Raw genomic sequence first — 18,372 nt, 5'->3', positions numbered from 1 at the left:
AAATATATGCTATCGCCTTACCAACTAGTCACTAGTGTCTTTTTTCCTAAAAAAAAAAAAAGGGAATTATACATAAATAATAATTAATTAATTTTATTGGGGATTCTGATAAGTTACCGCTCATGATTAGGAATTAAATTTGACTGTACAATTTGTACACACATTCCTGATTGTCTACATTAAGATAACATTACATAAACATTGTATCATTCGGTCTAAAAAAAATGTCTTTCGGATAATTGCCGTTATACCACGCAATTAGGTTTGGTTTTGTAAATATCGTTTTTGTTTACAAAACGTTGTTTATAAATAATTAATTTTTTTATAGTTTAGCGGACATTATAATATAATATATTACCTCTGTGCGTTTAACGCTAATCTATATAATACATTTCTTATAAACACTTAAAAAAATCGGATGTGACTTTGCTGGATTTTTTTTCTAACACATAAATAATGCAATTCCAAGACAAGTTATTTTGATTAATGGATTTCTAAAAATGCATATCCTTGTAATTCAGTGGCGGACTAGAAAGAAAAAAAAAACGGGAACGGAGGAACTGTTGTTGGAGAAAGTGATCTCCGCGACCACTCTTAACACAAACGGACACCGAGCCTGCTGCAAACAGACACACTTCTAGTACATGTGCAGACCGTCTATCCACTAAGACGTTTAATAAAAAAAACTTCCAGGTACACGTTAAACAATAAACTCAATAAACTGGATTAAAATTAAAAATTCAGTTCCGATATTATGTGATTTTTCTTTCTCGAATTATCTACTATTTTTGTTGTTGTTTATTACTTTGATAAAAGTGTCGATCGGTAGTGTTTTGGTAGTTAACCTATGTAGTCTCTTAAAGACTTTGAAATGCACTGATACCCGCGAATGAACAACAAAGATGAATGTATGGTTGGTGAAAAATACAAAACACCCCAATTAATATGACCGGAAAAAATCCTTGGGACACTAAGGTGAGTAAAAGAACAAACCTAGATATATATATGGCATATTATTGTTTTGCCGGTGTAAGTTTTCGAAACTTGTAGGCTATACTTACTGTATTTACTTTTAAACTAGAAGGTAGTATACTGTATATTTCAAAATGTATAGTCACACTTTTAAATTTGGTTGACTTTTTCCCAACTGTCATATCACATATACCTAGTTTACAATAATATTATTATTGGGATGAATTTCTTTGATTGAAAATTCTCATTTTTCCCACTTTTAAAATGGCGTTCCTAAAAACCACTAACGTGATAATTAATTTAAAATATGTATACACGTAGAAAAACCGAAAATTCCCAATCGAAACTTAAACTTGTTGCGTTTGAGAAATCTACCCAAACCACTATGACACTATTAACTGCAATTCCTCTAAAAAATAGCTATGATTTTCAATACAACTTAAGACTATCAGAAATTTATGGAAAATAATTACAAAAAAATAAATAAGGTCTTATTGATAAATAGTTTATCGTATGACCAAAATAGTGAAATTTAAAAAAAAAAACCCTTTATAACGTTTTTTATTTTTGGTTCTCATCAATACAATTATTATAAATTATAAAAGGATAATAATATCAAAATAAAATTAAAAAAAAAAAAAAATGTACAAAGACAAATGAAGTGAGTTATTGGAGTGAGTTCAAGAAAGTGAGATAGGTTTGGGAACAAAACCATTACCATCGTCTCATTGAGGTTTTTTTTACTTTATCTGATTTACTTCTGAAATTATACAACTTTAGACTTCATTTACTTAGTATGCAACAAAAAAAAAGAAGATATAGTTTTACATCCCATTTGTTACCATTTTAATATGCAACCCGCCTGACCCTTCACGTATTAATTTGGGTTAGGTCTTCAAAATGTATACCTATTATAACTTTGTTAAAACGATATAACTACTACATTTTCTTCATGATACTAAAAAAGCATTGATTTTATAACAGTCTATTATAAAGTTAGTAAAACTCACGGTGAAGTCAGAAGCCGAATAACATTTGTATTTTCAAGTTATTGGACAAAATCTCCATTTTCATTAAACTTTGACAAGGGCAATGATTGCATTCATTTACTTTTTCTTATTCATTTTTTTTAACTTGCTTGTTTTCTTATTCGAAAGTTTTTGGTGAAATTCGAATTCACATCTTCGAGGCTTTTTATCGAATCAAGTCAAGCAGATTTTGGCGCGTACAACCCGCTTATATATAAGTGTTTCATTTTGGTTTTATGCAAATTTTTTTTCAAAACGCGTTTCAAAGAGCTCGGCCTGTTACTTGGCATTTAATGATTCTAAACGGGAAATTTAATTATGGTGAAACAACAAACCAATTCCAAGTCATATCAATATTAATACATAAATATTATGATTAAATCATACTAATTAATTAAGTAGTTTAGCATATTACATTTATACAAACATTAAACGTGCATAATATTATATTATCGCAATTTAGAAAATGCAACAAAACGACCTGGTTTTAAACCACATCTCATTAATATTTATGTACCGATTTTATATATATATATATACTAGAGTACGAGAGAAGCTTGCTGTGAATCACTTGCACAACAATACAGTCAATTAACCGAACGTTTTACTTTATTCATAAAAACAGTTTACTTCTTACCTAGCCGGAATGCTAATTAAAAAGAAATTTTGTAATTTAAACAAAACGCACGTGTACCCGCCATCGTCTTAAACGCGTTCATTATTCCATTTATGGCGTTGATCAAATAAACGTTAATAAACTATTTTTTTTTATAAAGATTTTTGTCGTTGACATTAATAATTGTCGTGCCAAACAAACAAACAACAAGTCCACTACAAACTTTCGGTTTAAGACCGGTAATGTGATTGTACACGTCGTCATGCTTGGCTACGGTTTGTCTGCCTAGAAAAATCAAATCGCCAAGTTTATTAGTCATAAATTGCTACGGCTAGTAGTTAACGGTAAATTGAAAAAAAAAGAAAAAAATTAAAAACCGCGGTCACTCATAACGAATTGTATACTTACCTATTTGGCAAACGCACATATCAACCTGTAACACATACATTATTATAGGTAATATAATAATTACCGTTTGTTTCTATCTGCTTGATTTTTTTTTTTTACCAAAAAACTGACATGTTAGCCGAGAAGGTATTTTGCTTTTACAACGATGTGTTTTTATTATATATATATATATATATATTTATTTTCTATCTTGTCCCACGATAACAATATCTCTTAAACCGCCGAACCGATTTCTTCGTGTACCAAAAGTCTACCATTTACATCAGACCTCGTACTTAACCGGTACTTTACAGTGCCAACTGTTTGTAAGCCCTTTAGAAATGTGCATATTTTTCATTAACTGTTTTTTAAAATAGTCAAACTATTTCCAAATAAGTGAAACCTCAGCCTAAAAACATTAGCCTTTTCTGCAGAAACATTCCTATGATTTTAGTATTTCAATGGAATGAGATCTGAAAATTAGACTAAAGGTAGATCTGATGTGACCGCAAAACGTATGAAATGTTCTCAAAAATCAAATACTTAAAGTTTGGACCTTATAAAAACTCTGAATGCTCCCTCAGAACGTAGTGAGAATGTTCAACCTTACTCGGAGGTCGTGCCCGATTGGTTGCTGTCATTTGGACTTGCCCAGTCTCCCCTCTAGTTAAACCAACGCAGTAACAAGTATCAGACAAATAATATTTTCATTACTTATGTCGTTTTGTAATAGGACAGACAGACGACCAACCCTAATCGTATACCCCATGATACTTGAAAAAAATTCAGTTTTAACCGCATTTTGCCAGATTCGCGCCAAAGCGTTTTAGCCGATAGCGATTTTATCATTTCCTACTCTCGTCCGCTTTCGCTTTGATCTAAGAGTTTGAACTCGGGTCAGCTGCTGCCGGTCAGTCACTTTTTCAACCATGACCTACACCGCGGACATTTTTCTCTGTGGACTTTCCATCGCCAATCGTAGTGTGTGATTGGCGCCAGAACCTAAGGACATAAACAGCTGTCGACTGTTGAACATATAGATATTATTTCATTATTATGACACAAGTTTAGTGCAATTAATTACTAGCATATTATAATAATATAGTAATCGTTGAAATAAGAATCGAATGCAACGTCGCAATCAAAGTGGTCGTTATAACTTATTATATTATTATAAATTATAAAAACAAAAATACATTCACTCGTTTACAATTATTATTATTATTGTTAATAATAGTCCTTTCGAGTCAATTGGACGATTACCGGTGTCAAGTTACACACCATTGTTGTTTCCATTCGAAAATTATGATTCGTTAAAGTCTCCAAACATTACACTGCACAACATTGCGGTTTTATTTTCTTTCGCTCACCTTTGTCAGCGTTTACACCGTCTACGCTGGTAATATAATAATATTATACAGGTGAGGTATGTGTTTTTTCGGAGATAATCGCCATTAAACAACCGCTCGTAAAATACCATTTCTTTATATTGAAACTTTTATGTAACTCTGTCGTTCCTATATACACATATATTATATACATTGGGGATACTCGGAGAAAACAATAAAATCGTGACCATATTTTTTATAATAATAAAAAACCGTTTGGTGGTCCTGGCCGGCGCGGCGACCTGTTTTGCAGCTAGTGTGTTGTGTGTGCGCGCGCTTGCCCTTCAAGAAAATTTCACAAGTCCATTCCAGAGTTTAATATTATATTTTTTTATTATTTATTTTCTTACATTATGACCATTTGTTTACGATTCGGTGTGAAAGCAACGGCGGCGTCGCTTCCCAAGAGAGAAACCACATTCAACTTGGGCCGTACACACACAATATATATCATCTATACTATCTATACATACACTTGTGTATAGATATATATATATTATAGACGTGTCCGTGTGCTCAAACACTATATATATATTTTTTTTCTGTCATCTGGACACGAATATTTCTGGCAAAATAATATAGAATTAAAAATCCTCTCCGTACGTGTAAACGATATGGCCGCGCGCGGAGGGCGTTCACTCGGCAAAGCCCGAAAAACGTACAAATGTCAAAAAACCTACGACGACGGCCGCGTGATGTTTTCGTACGTGTGCGCACGACGCGACGTCATCGCGGTCACGCGACAGATAAAGAAAATAACACATTATCATGTCCGCGCGACGGCATTGTCCGTGCGCCGCGACGCCATGTGTGACCGCGCGGACGACGGTAAAAAAAACGTATTCCGTCGACAACGAGACCGGGATTCGTCAAGTGCGCCTATACGTTATCAATGGGTACATAGGTACCTAATATAATAATATAGTAAACGGTACGCCATGTGCGTTACTATATACATATATATAATCGACGGAACAGCGCGGTGCGTTATGGGTTATTTTTCATTTTCGCCGCAGTTCGGACACGGAACAAGAGTGTGGGTTATAAATGGCTCGCGGAACTGGGTCAACGGCGACTACTACTACTACTGATCCCCGGGTACACACGTGTGGACGCCCCAGAAACGTACCTATGCCCAACGTGCGATTGTTTTTCAGTACCTACGTATATATATACAGGGTGCTCCATCTGATGTAAGACATTAATTTTATCGGAAAACGTGAATATTTTGTAAATTAGGGTTTTCCAATGCTTGAAGGTGTATACATATTTTACTATTGTTTTCAAACATTTTTATCATCTTCATCCCTTGTATACAAGTGAACAAGTATGGACTTGGTGTTTCAAAATATTCATATTTTCCAAAAAAAAAAAAACGAGCGTCTTACATCAGATGGATCACCCTGTAAATACACATAGAGGCGGTAATGGATATGAATAATATTTTTTATATTTAAAAGAAAAAAAAACCTTTCGGTTCATCTACGGCGGCTCTTGTTATTATCCGTGTAAATGATATTATAGCGGTGTAGGTATATATTAAAATAAAATATGTATATTATATACTACACGGTAATATGCGTGAAGGTGATGAATAAACACTACTGTGTTAAAAAAATCCAAAAAAAAATCTGTACTCGCCACGCTTGTATATACATTACACGTGCATGTGATACTTGATAGGATACGGTTAAATTATACAATTTTTGCTCGTGGTCCATATTATTATAGCCATTATATTTTATATACACATTTTACCCGGCTTGGTCCGTGCTCGGTAGCGGAAAATAATAATAATCATTAACCGGTGCGGTGTATAAAATAATAATAATATATTATTTTGTACTAATACCTACCTTATATAGTTGTACGACCATTAACTGGTATTAGTTGGTATAATATGTCTGCATTTAGTGCGATATTACCAATTTTACTGACTTGAGTCAGTGTAAGTCAGTGAAGTTGAGTCAGTAAGTGTACACTCTTTTTATAGTTTTCTCCAAAGCGCCATCCACTCTTGAAACTTAAATAGAATCATATTATATACTTTGGCTTTTTTAAAATAAGAATAATTTGCCAAAAACGTTGACTGTTGATAGCGCTCTGGAAAATACAAAAAAAAAAATATTTGGTGATTTTATAGTGTTGTACAATATTTTTAGTAAACATTTTTTTCAAAATATAACATTTATAAAATAGTAACTGTTTTCCCAAGAAATGAGTGTCCTACCGTTGACTAACCGACGAAGTTAGTTAATTTTTCTGCACAGCCAGTAATTGCTAAGATTTCTGTAGTTTTCCACGGCATAAAATAACGTACGGACGTATTCTTTATTATTTAGGGGAAAACAAAAAGTAAATAGTTAATGATGAGAAAACATATATTTTACAGCAGTTAAATACGGACGAAACTGTTAATTAATGGACTTTCTTTGTAGCAAAGCGGCAATAAACAAATTCGCTGAAAATAAAATGCACGTCAAAGCATTTTGCTACTTTCGCTGTATAAATAAATAAATAACCTGTGAACTAGTGTTGTAAAAAGTTTTACTTTTCATTTTGTATTATTATCATTGTATCCGCCACCACTATTTGGCCGGCGTATTCCCATTAAAAAAATTACCCAAGATACCTAACTAGTTTAACGGCCAAGACAATGAGATATTTTTCTAAAAAAAAATTTTCTGACCCGTTTCGACGAGCAAATAGCAACTGGTGTAGAAATCAAATGAGAACGACAGTAATTTTCGTTGTAGGAGTTCCAACGACAGTAGCCATTTGAATACACACAAAAGATGCGAAAAACGATATTTTAACGATTGCCAACAATGGACGGGACGTCGTAAACGGTTTCCCGTTGACATTAGAATTACATTCACTTTTTTTTTCGATACAAATTGAATAATATACCGTCAAAATTGAACCGTTTAGTAACATCGATCATTTCACATCAAAATCTACATCTGTATAACATTATATTGTTATCAGCCGCATCTAATAGTTCCTGTCTGTATGCGCCCGTTGAACGTTAACAAAAACAATACATTTAAATCACCGTATATAGAACGCATTCGGTACAATAATATTATGCAAATTTTGTAAGGTTTTCACCTATTGCTGGTGGAAACGTAGAAGCACGATAGTGTTTTATGGGATTTATTAAAAATAAATAAGTCTACTTAGGTTAGGTTAGGTTAGGTTTCGAGTAAACGAAACTTGGTTAGCAGTTTAAAATATTATAACTTACATTATAAAATTACTTCAACGTTTAATTATTATAACGTTGAATTAGGAAACATAAATTAATTGAGCTTAATCGCTACTCGCTTATTATTATCATCAATATATAAATTATTAATTAAGCAACATAGGATAGTGTTTAATCATTAAATTGTGCACGGTCATTATTATTTTACAATGTAACATTTTAGCTACTCCCATCTCTGTATTTTATTTTTTCTACGGTTATTAATAATACAAATAATAAATGTATTTTATTTTACATACTCAAATTTAATATTAATAAACAGGTTAATACATTTTTTTTATGCAAAACTATTGCAGTGTCTGTTAAATGATCTCACACGACATTCCAATAAATCCTTTACCTGCTGTAAAGGTCTTGAAATTAGTCAGTAATAATAATTATCACAGTCAAGACATAATAGAATACCGATAAATGTGTAAAATTATTTTATTTTAGTCATGCTGGAGATCGGAGAAATTTCAGACGTTGAGAAATAGCAATTAGCAAATTAAAAGATTCCATAACTTATAAATGTTTTTAGAAAAATGCGCGTCTCACCTCGGAGAAATTTCGTTATTAAATATTTAATCGTTCAATTATATTATGGAAGCAGTTGACCCATTAAACCTACAAAAATGTGTTTTTCAGTAAAAAAAAACATCCACATTTTCATACACGTGTTCTCCTAATTTTCAAAAAATCACTTTGCGGTCGTTTTACTCATTTTTGTGATTTTTTTGTTTAAATACTTAAAATCAACGTATTAAATAGCATTTTTTATTTTTCTAATGAGTGTTCATTTTTTGGTTTTAGTTATTTTTCAATAAATGTATACTCGAATTGTATTTTAGCATTACATAATTTATTATTAATTATGATTTTAGATCAAAATATCAACAAATATCTTTTCTACGATAATCCTGTTTGCTGGCGGTTTACACCTAACCTTTTTTTTTTTACTTATACTATTCAAAAATTAGGGTTTGTCATTTGTCTTTAGATTTTCATCGAAGCGTTTCTCATTAACCGTCATTGTATTATTATTTATTCAGTTATTGTTCACTCATCACTGCCTCGTTGGTTGCATAATTATTATTATTATTACATCTTTTCCCTATACAATTTTGTTTATATCGTTATCGGTTATTATTAATAATTATATTTTACCAACGAATTGATATTAGAGAAAAACAATTATTATGATCCGAAACAGGTGCTTTGTTTTCTCACGGATAGATAAGCATGTAAACCGTGCTACACATTATTATTATTATTATAGCCATGTTATTATTGTCTACAGTTTAAACCGTGTACACGGATAGGACAGGTTAGTGTGTATTTTCACCGCGGTTGTAATTGGGCCATCTTGATGACTATATTTTTACTATTATAATATTATGATCGTGGTACGTGCACGTGGAAAAAGCGTCACACGACATTTGCTATATAAATAAATCTAAGAAATTTTATATTCTGTTACGATTCTGAAATATTTATGGTAGTCGAGAAAATAGATAATGAGATATGATCTCAACCTAGAATTAATGTAGAGGTAAGATATTGTTCTTAGGCTTTGTAAAATAAACTGAGTAAGAAAACAGTGAACAAATCTAGCAATTTATTTATTTCTGGCTCAATTAGAGTAACAAAATACAAATAATTCTAAAAATTAATAATTCCAAGCAAAAAAAAAAAATGTATTAATACTTTTGAAATTAAAGAACAGATACCTATAACGTAAGCTAATGATAAAATTAGCTTAACTTAAATTTAACCGTTTCAAAGTTGGCTGACTATTCATACTGAAGAAATCTAGGTAACAACAACACAAACCCCTCTCCTCGATATTTCAAAAAAAAAAAGTATATTTCTTAAAGACCTCAACCTTGATTTTACAAGGGAAGCATTTTTTTTTTGAAAAAGTCTACCTTAGCTGAAAAACTATACTCGGTGTTTACACGACCTTGTAAATATTTAATTTCACATACAAATCTGCGCAAAATCGAATACAGATTTTAAAAAATTAATTTAAAAAAATGTTTTTTTGTCCGTCTTGGGTTTCAAGGCGATAAGATAAATGTGAAATATCTAAAAACAAATTTATAATTATCAAACTTGAAAGGCGTCGAGAAGATGTCAACGACAGACTGGACGAGTAGCACTTAATTTAAAAGAGAAGTTCTAAAATAAAATACATAGTAGGAATGGAACAGTATAAATGTCTCTAATTCTAACTTATCCATTAGTTCCTGGACATCTTTGCATTTTTACGTTGTTGACATTTCTAACAGAGCAGGTACTAACTGTATTTTCAAATCTGCTTTAAAAAAAAAAAACTATACAAGGATTAATTCGCTTTTAAAACCACCAACCTGAAGTTAATGATGTATTTTAGGTTAAATTGCCGTTGTTTCATAACTGAGGAGGTTTTGAGAGGGGGTTAACCTGTTAAATTAAGTATATTATTTTAGTCATGGTTTATGTGTTATAAATTCAATCCATACACATGTATATGGACCATTTTGTATTAAATTTTCATTGTATATTTGATTTCAGGTATCAGTCGGGAGCGGAGCGGCCAGTTCGTATGCTTCGACAACCGACAGTGAACTTAAGTTCACTAGAAAATTTAGCCAAAGATATCGGTGGAAGTGTTGTATCATTGAAACGCTATTGTTGTTCTTGTTGATTTCGTCGATATCTCTGTATGCCGGATGTGAGTACATGAAAATAATAATATCAAAAATCAACTCTAAATAATTAAATACCATACGGACGTCTAAGTTATTAAAATATTGAATGTTAAGCGGTCTAAACAAACTACTATTTCTATTTGGTAAATGTTAAATGCATGTATGATGATAATCATTTTTGGCTTATTATAATATCTGAACGCAAATATTGTTGTCGGTAAAACGATCAGTAGCAATCATTTCATTAGAGGTTGTATTTATATAGAATATTATTTAATCCTTCTTGGGAATAATAGTGTTTTTTTTTTTTTAACGGAATCCTTGTTTTATTTTGTAATCGTGCGATTACTGTACATAATACCGATTACTGTTTAGTAAAAAATTAATTAAATTGTTTTTTCTAATCTATTTATAGTGGCAATCTTTAGTGTTTTAACGGCTAACGGTTCAGCGGGTTTTTTTTTCTCAAGACAGATTGGCAATTTCTCAAACACCGTAAAAAAAACACTATGTGATGCGCTGATAAATAATTTCATGGGAGATTTTCGTTTTGCTTAATTCCGATTACGTTCATTCGGTTCAGCGATTATATACCGTCACTACGGAGGTCTCTTTTATATACAGTAATATAGGTACCTAATTACAATAATTGTTCTTAAGTAGAAAAATATAAACGGTGGAATTTTAAACTATCATTATTTAATAGGAATGTTTATAGGCATCGGATTGATTAGTTGTACCTATTTTTAATTTTAACGCAACTATGTGCATTTTAATCCAGTAAGTATGATTTTTACCTCTTTCGGGTAGTGGGTTTTCCTTATTGAAAAATAAGAGTCAGACTACAGATTTTTAAGAAAATTGTACACGTTGTAGCCAGCCTCACTCTGCTGGATATACCCTCAGTCATATTACCAGACACTGAGTTCTAAACTTCTTCTTCTTCACTTGGCATAAATACTCTCTAAGTCTTTTACCCGCAATTAGAGTATCACGCCGCTTATCTCTATCCTGTACGGTTTCATTCCAACCGTCAGTGTCAATTTCTTATTAGATCCTCTGCAACCCCATTCATCCATCTCTTCCTGGGTCGACCACTTGATCGTTTACCTCGAGGTTACCGTTTGAAAACTGCTTTTAGTGGTTCGATTTCTTCTCTTTCGACCCTTGTGGAAACTAGACAAGCTTAAATAAAGAAAACATTTTCAACCCTTCTGGAGGAAAGGAAGGGTTTTGATGTATTATGTTTGGTCTCGTCAACTGAGCATGATAAATGGTAATTGAAAAACGTTAAATTTACTTTGTACTTTATTTGTAGCTACTTGGATTTTATGGTTCCCAAGACGTTTTTGGTCGCATATCATTATATGAGCTCTTCGAATGCAACAGAATTGCACACTTCACTCTGTTACCTGATACTGTATGAAGTAGTTGTACGGGTAAACAGAACGAAAGTGTAACAAAACGACGCTTCCTTTCACCCATGATCGGCCATATCCATTGTGTGTATTGTATTTTCATAGTCACACTGTATGTTATAGTAAATCGTTTTTAATTTACCGGGTCGAACGCAGTATGGGCATTTAATGGAGATAAAATAAGAATAAAAAAAAAAAATACAAAGGAAATTGTTTTCCATTTTAAGATAATTAAAATCTAATGATTCGTCGGAAAGTGCTATACATTAGAAAATTGTCAACACTTTGATACTTACACACGAAAACCCACACAGTTTGTGGAAAGGAGAACAGTTATATTGTATAAGGTGTATTTACATATGCGATTCGATACTTCCACTGGATGGAAGAACAAAAAAATGGAGGAGTACTTTAAAACTTAACATTAATCAGTTTCAATACTCTATATGAGCAACGGGTGGTTTAATTTCTAACGTAATCCTAAATAGAGAGACTCTATAGAGATTAAGCCGCCCGAGTTATTGCCAACTCTGACCATGTTACTACCATATTGGTTAAATCTGGAAAGGAATAAATATTGTTTTTTTTTTTAACAAGTTGTAAATAACTTTGTGAAAGCAGTTACTGTAATTTTATTGACATGTTGTACGACCACTCGTTGTTTACAGATGACTATTTACAAAGAACGTACAACGGCGAAGAAAGGGTGTTCAGAGGTGACTTGACGACGGTTGAAAAAGGAGTGGACTTAATTGATTTTGACAACCCGGCCAGCCAAGAATATCAGCGGTTTTCGTCCAACTACACACGGATCATAAAACACATAATAAATAACAGCCCGCTGGAAAACAAACTAATCGACGTCGAAGTCGTCGCCTTAGAACTGTATGCCCAATAATTTTCCATACATTACTGTAATTTCTGATGACTTTTGATTTCAACTATAAACTAATAACAGTATACAAGTTAATTAATCATTACAAAACTGTTGTTAAAAAATTAAACCGCACCTTGGTCGTTAGAAGTTTTGACACTAAAATGTTGACAAATTTGTTTTATAAGAGTTTATTTTAGTGTAAATAACACTTACCTTTAACTTCTTTTGCGCCGACTATACTCACGTGCTTGCCTTAACACGAGCTGATCAATAATAACACTTTATAACGGAATTTGTTTGATCTGACAGTGTAGCCAACCGAGAAAAACAAAATATCCCCATTTTTCCAATGTCACCCGAAATTACGGTATAAATAAATAAACAAAAACGTCGTTTAAAATATTACTATGTTTTCAGAGTCGAGGAGAGCAACTTAAAAGTACACTTCTGGCTGAGATTCGATCCAGCGAGATGGACTTCGTCCGTAACTGTAGAAGATATACTGTCGGCTTTCCGTCGCCTCTACTCTACGACAAACATCATACCTGGCAGCTTGCACATTAAGCAGATAACTAATAACGCTCTGCTATCCGTCAAACCTTCGACCGTGTCGCCTGAAACGACAGTCACGGACTTCTATCCGTCAACGCCACTGCCAAGAAAGTGCACTGCCGTCAAGCTGAACCTGTGCAAATCGGTCTTGGAGTACAACACGACCAGTTACCCCAACCATTTCGGGCACAACAGTTTGGACGAGATACACGATGATCTAATTGCGTTCAGGTATGCCGGACTATTAAATCCACGCAGGGATCGCATCAAGTCTAATACTATAAAGTTGGCGAAAAAGCGAGCTACAGTGTGACCAGAATGACGAAATTTCTTTGGTAGATACTTATTTTCAGTTTGAATCACTACTGCGACCATGTGATACAAAACATATGACTCATAATAACATTATCGTATGAAATTCGAATTTATCTATTGATCTGTATAGTCGATAAAGACTAAACGGCGCAATGTTTAACAACCTATCAAAAAAAAGTATTTATTTGTATTTAAAGCGCGGTCACGCAGTCTTTCGCCTTCTTGAACAACAACTTCGTTGCTGAGTACATAGAGCGTTATATGATTTTATAAGACAAACCAAATAGGTATTATCACGTCGAACCAATTGTTGATTAACTGGCGCAGAAGGGTGGGAGACTTCCGCCAAAACTACGGTCAAAATACCAAAGACCAATGAGAAGATGCGGAACTCTCCCACCACTTTCTCAGGTTAATCGTGGGTCGCGTTTATCACAAAGTTGTGATCATACCTGTTTACTTTGTCGTGTATTTTTACACTATGATTCAATGAATATTTTCAACGTTACTACTCATAATGACGGTTTAGAGATCTGGTCGACGCGGAATGCTACCAGAGGACGTTGGATCTTGTGTGTCAACTCCTTCAGCCGGCTTGCAGGTCCAACGACAAGACCATGCAAGACGAAATGCTGTTGCCGTGCAAACACAGCTGTCGGTTGTTCACCAACGGCTGCGGGCACAGGATACCTGCAAAGTTGCTGGACGGCTTTGACTGTTCTAAATTTCCAGAATACAGCAACATCGATTCGGCGTGTGCCTCGAAACCCGGGTGCGACTACAAGCTGCGAACCACAGGACTGGCCAATCGCCTTTGCGACGGCGTACTAGATTGTGCTGACATGTCCGACGAAATGACTTGCGGCTATTGTCCAGCCGGGTACCTTCATTGTGTCACCACCAGGACTTGTATCCCCGTGTCGGCTCGATGCGACGGTGTGCTGGATTGTCCCGGCGAAACGGACGAACGCAATTGTTGTGAGTGTGTGAATGTAGTCTTCTTCCTCTGGCATGTCTACTCTCTAAGAGTTTTTGTCGGCATTACTACACTTCTCCACCAATCTCTCTATCTTGGACTGCCTCTCTCCAATGTTCAACTCCAAGGGTTTTTAGATCTTCTTCCACCACGTCAATCCATCTTTTCCTAGATCTTTTCCCTTGTGGTTTCCATTAAAATGCTACTCTAACTGTTTCGTTCTCTCCTCATTTCATTATGTGACGGAACCATTGTTTCCTTTGTCCCTTAATAAAGCTTGTTACTGGTGCTAGTTCCAACATATCGTACAGCTCTTTGTTGTATCTCCTCCGACAGTACCCGTTGTTTCAACGATGATAGGTCCACATATTTTCTTCCATACTCTGTTCTCGAAAGTCCTCAGGTTTCACTTTTTTCAGTAAAACTAAGCCCTGCTTGTTTCGCTTGTTATTTCTGTCAGTGTCCACCCTACACTGTATAGGCAAGCTGTTTGAACAATCCGTCTTGCGTTGTGCAAACGATGACCCTTCATTCCTATGGAGATCATATTGTTGATTGTCGGTGTTAACAAATGGCTTTAGTTTCTTCTTTTTTTTCTTTTATGTAGTAATTATTTCACCAAACGCCAGATCCGTCGACCAGATTTTACCGTTGGCCACGGTCGATATGTATCATCCCGAGGGCTATGTGTTTTTCATCGAGAGAGGAATGACCGGCAAACTGTGCGCCGGTAACTTTCAAACGGATATACCAAACGAAAAAATGGATATAGCCCTTCACACGATAGCCACGTCTCTTTGCCGTACTCTCAACTATCAGTAAGTGTAACGAGTGTGCTGTGTACTCGGGTTTGCGTTACATAATGTTACTTTTGTACTTTAGGAACCTTTCAAACATTGAAATAGTCGACGACGAGGATCCGTCTTCTGCGACTCCACCGAGATACGTGCATGTCGTCGACCCGTTTGCCAGTGAAATCACATTCAACCTGGGGTCTTGTCCTAGTAAACAAGTGCTGCACGTCGCATGCAGTGATGCCGGTAAAAGTTTGCCCGTTTAAAATTATTATTATTATTATTGCGACGGTACGTTCCTGCGCTATACATGTAAAAGTATTGTTCTGATAACAGTGTGCGGCATCCAGACGAATAAAAAACCGAAATACGGTGTCGAAGGATTGAGCAAAATGGCGTCTCACGGAGACTGGCCTTGGCACGCTATACTTTTCAAAAGCGGAACTCACGTGTGCGATGCTAGTCTCATTTCTACCGAATGGTTGTTGACCAGTGCTTCGTGTTTTCAAGGGTAAATACATATGACCTCTTCTTAACGAGTGCTTCTCGATTCTTCTTAGCCTTACACTTCCAACTACATGGGGTCAACCTGTAGTCCTACACCTATCCTCGTATCACTCTCAATTCTAACAATTCCCGCTGTCTCGTCTCAACTCATAACAGTTGTTTGAAATCGTTCAGACAGAGCAAAGCAGAATGGGTAGCCCGACTAGGAGCTGTCCGGTTGAACGCCATGTCGCCGTGGCAGCAGGAAAGACACATTGTCGGTATGGTAAAATCGCCTGTCGAAGGAAGCACCCTGGTGTTGGTCAAGCTACATTCCCCGGTAACAGTTTCGGATCACATTCGACCGGTGTGCCTGACCGATGATCAAGGAGACGGGTCGTTCACGCATTGTCAGACATTGGGGTGGGCCAAAAATCGTAAGTACAAGCAACAAATGGCTATGATTGCGGTCAACCCGGGAATCGGCAATCCCTGTCCCCCCAGCCCGGTGACTTTTATTTTTCGCATGCTGAAGAAGTGTTGTTTGTTTGCTTTACAGGCGATACGCTTCAACGGATAGAAGTCAGAGAAACGTCCATGGACAGCTGTGCGAACATAAGCATCACCAGTGTGAACGGACTGTGCTTCGATTCGATTTACGACCATAACGATTGTACGGAAGAGGAATTCGCCGGAAGTCCAATGATGTGTTTGTCTTCGAGCAAAAAGAATTGGGTTCTTATTGGCGTGACGAATTGGCGTATAGCCTGTTCAGCCGACGGCATGATGCGTCCAAGACTCTACGACAAAGTCAAGTCGAATCTGAAATGGATAAACGCTGTTCTGAAGGAAGTTTAAACTTGTACAACTATTATTGGTGTACGATTATAATTTAAAAAAAAAATGTACACCAAGAATTTGTCATTGAAACTGACTGAACTGTCAGTGCTGTGTACTGTACAATGTGATTCGTTTTAATTTATTAACGTTATATTATATTATGAATACTATTTATACCTACATACCTGCAATAAGTAAATATATACTATACTATATTAATACAGTATACATATACTGCACTATACTATACTATAAAATGTTTTATAGTTGATTATTATTTTGTATTAAAAAAAAAAAAGTATATATCTCATTTGTATTCCATGAAACTTGTTTTTTTTTTTTAATACTTTACTATTGTTTTACATTTTAAACATACTATAATATTTTTTTATAATACATTTTTATGGAAAAGAAAGGTCAATTTATCCAAGTTTCGCGGATATATTTTTTATGGTATTTATATATTATATATATTTTTTAGTTTGTCTAGTTAGGATATTTATTTTTTATTGTTTTTCCAACAAAATACAACTGAATTATTTATAAATACCGTTTTTTATATTGTTATTTTTGTAAATTGTTAAAGCGATATTTATAACACCCACGAGTAGATTAATTGTACTACAAATCGGTAATGATTTTTTTTTTGTGCAATTAGTACTAGTTAGTCGTCACATAGAACATTCTATAAGACGTTAATTAGTAATTTGTGCCCATTGTTGTTTTTTAGGGCAACAGTCGCCTGAAATCCTCAGACCTAACCGTCTTGTCTTTATATAATGTGCGTTGATAACATATTTAAATTATTCAAGACTATGTGAAATATACTTGAAAACTGAACTTTCGATATTGCCTTAAAACTTCGAAAATTATACACTAATTATAAGTGCAAGATAAGTAGTTTGATAAATACAAAATATGTGTACACGTTAAATACCTATTATAAAGTAAAAATATATTATTATCATGTAGGTACCGAAAACATGTTAACATTGATCAAGGTGTAATTTAACTATGATTATATAATATTTTTTATGTGCACCAATAATTATAATTGAACTTTATACCGTCATAGTGGAAACTTGACTCGACAGAATTTGTTTTTATTATTCGCTTATTACCTAAACAGTGTATTAGGTATAGGTATAATCTACTTTTACTCAGGTATTTTACTGATATAAATTATTTTGCATTGCTGCCATGTAAATGATTACCCACAAGCCAAAACCTTATGTTTTTTAAATTCAGACATTGCTGCCATACATATTCAGACGGATTCAGATGTTTTTTTTTTAGTGGAAAGGTAGAAATAAGATTCGAAAATGTATTATAATAAATTAGTAAAAAGCAATTGCACTTCAACTGAAACGTGTTGACAAAATATTACAAGTACAGCACAATTATAGTTTACACATTTATGGAATTCGGTTAATTGCATAAAATAAAATATTAAGTGTACATTTATAATGAAATAAAGCGCATTATTAAAAACAAAACTTGTACAAAAGTACAATGCCCAAATCCGACATGGCGTACACCTAAATCTTTTTTTTTTGATAACTAAATATTAGTTTTAATCTGTAGAAAACGATTTAATCAAAATTTCCCACAATTTTTTACCGAGTTTACATACAAACGAACTTGTTACCTATACTAAATACATTGTATACAAATAGTGTAGTAATTAGGTAAAAAAAACAATATGGGAAACTGGAAAAAAAAGTTTAAGATAGTTTACTTATTAGCTGAGCCTTCAGTGAAAAGAGATTCCCAGTGGAAGACC

General features: G+C 34.0%; 1 protein-coding gene across 1 annotated transcript; it reads left to right on the top strand.

The window, feature by feature from the left end:
* Window positions 1-617: 617 nt before the first annotated feature.
* LOC126843239 (atrial natriuretic peptide-converting enzyme) lies at window positions 618-17,436 on the top strand. The gene is made up of 10 exons (XM_050580626.1): window positions 618-975; window positions 10,195-10,354; window positions 12,418-12,634; window positions 13,044-13,409; window positions 14,023-14,471; window positions 15,077-15,287; window positions 15,352-15,509; window positions 15,600-15,774; window positions 15,945-16,186; window positions 16,309-17,436. The coding sequence occupies exons 1-10, from the start codon at window positions 946-948 to the stop codon at window positions 16,605-16,607; spliced, it is 2,307 nt and encodes a 768-aa protein (XP_050436583.1). The 5' UTR covers window positions 618-945; the 3' UTR covers window positions 16,608-17,436.
* Window positions 17,437-18,372: the final 936 nt, after the last annotated feature.

The sequence above is a fragment of the Adelges cooleyi genome, unplaced genomic scaffold (genome assembly GCF_023614345.1).
Source record: "Adelges cooleyi isolate 19-005CV unplaced genomic scaffold, UGA_ACOO_1.1 ACOO_flye_CR_arks_rails_tigmint_CR_PRNA_574, whole genome shotgun sequence".
Classification (NCBI taxonomy): domain Eukaryota; kingdom Metazoa; phylum Arthropoda; class Insecta; order Hemiptera; family Adelgidae; genus Adelges; species Adelges cooleyi.
The sequence above is the reverse complement of the archived record's forward strand: the minus strand, read 5'-3'. Positions and strand labels throughout refer to the sequence as shown.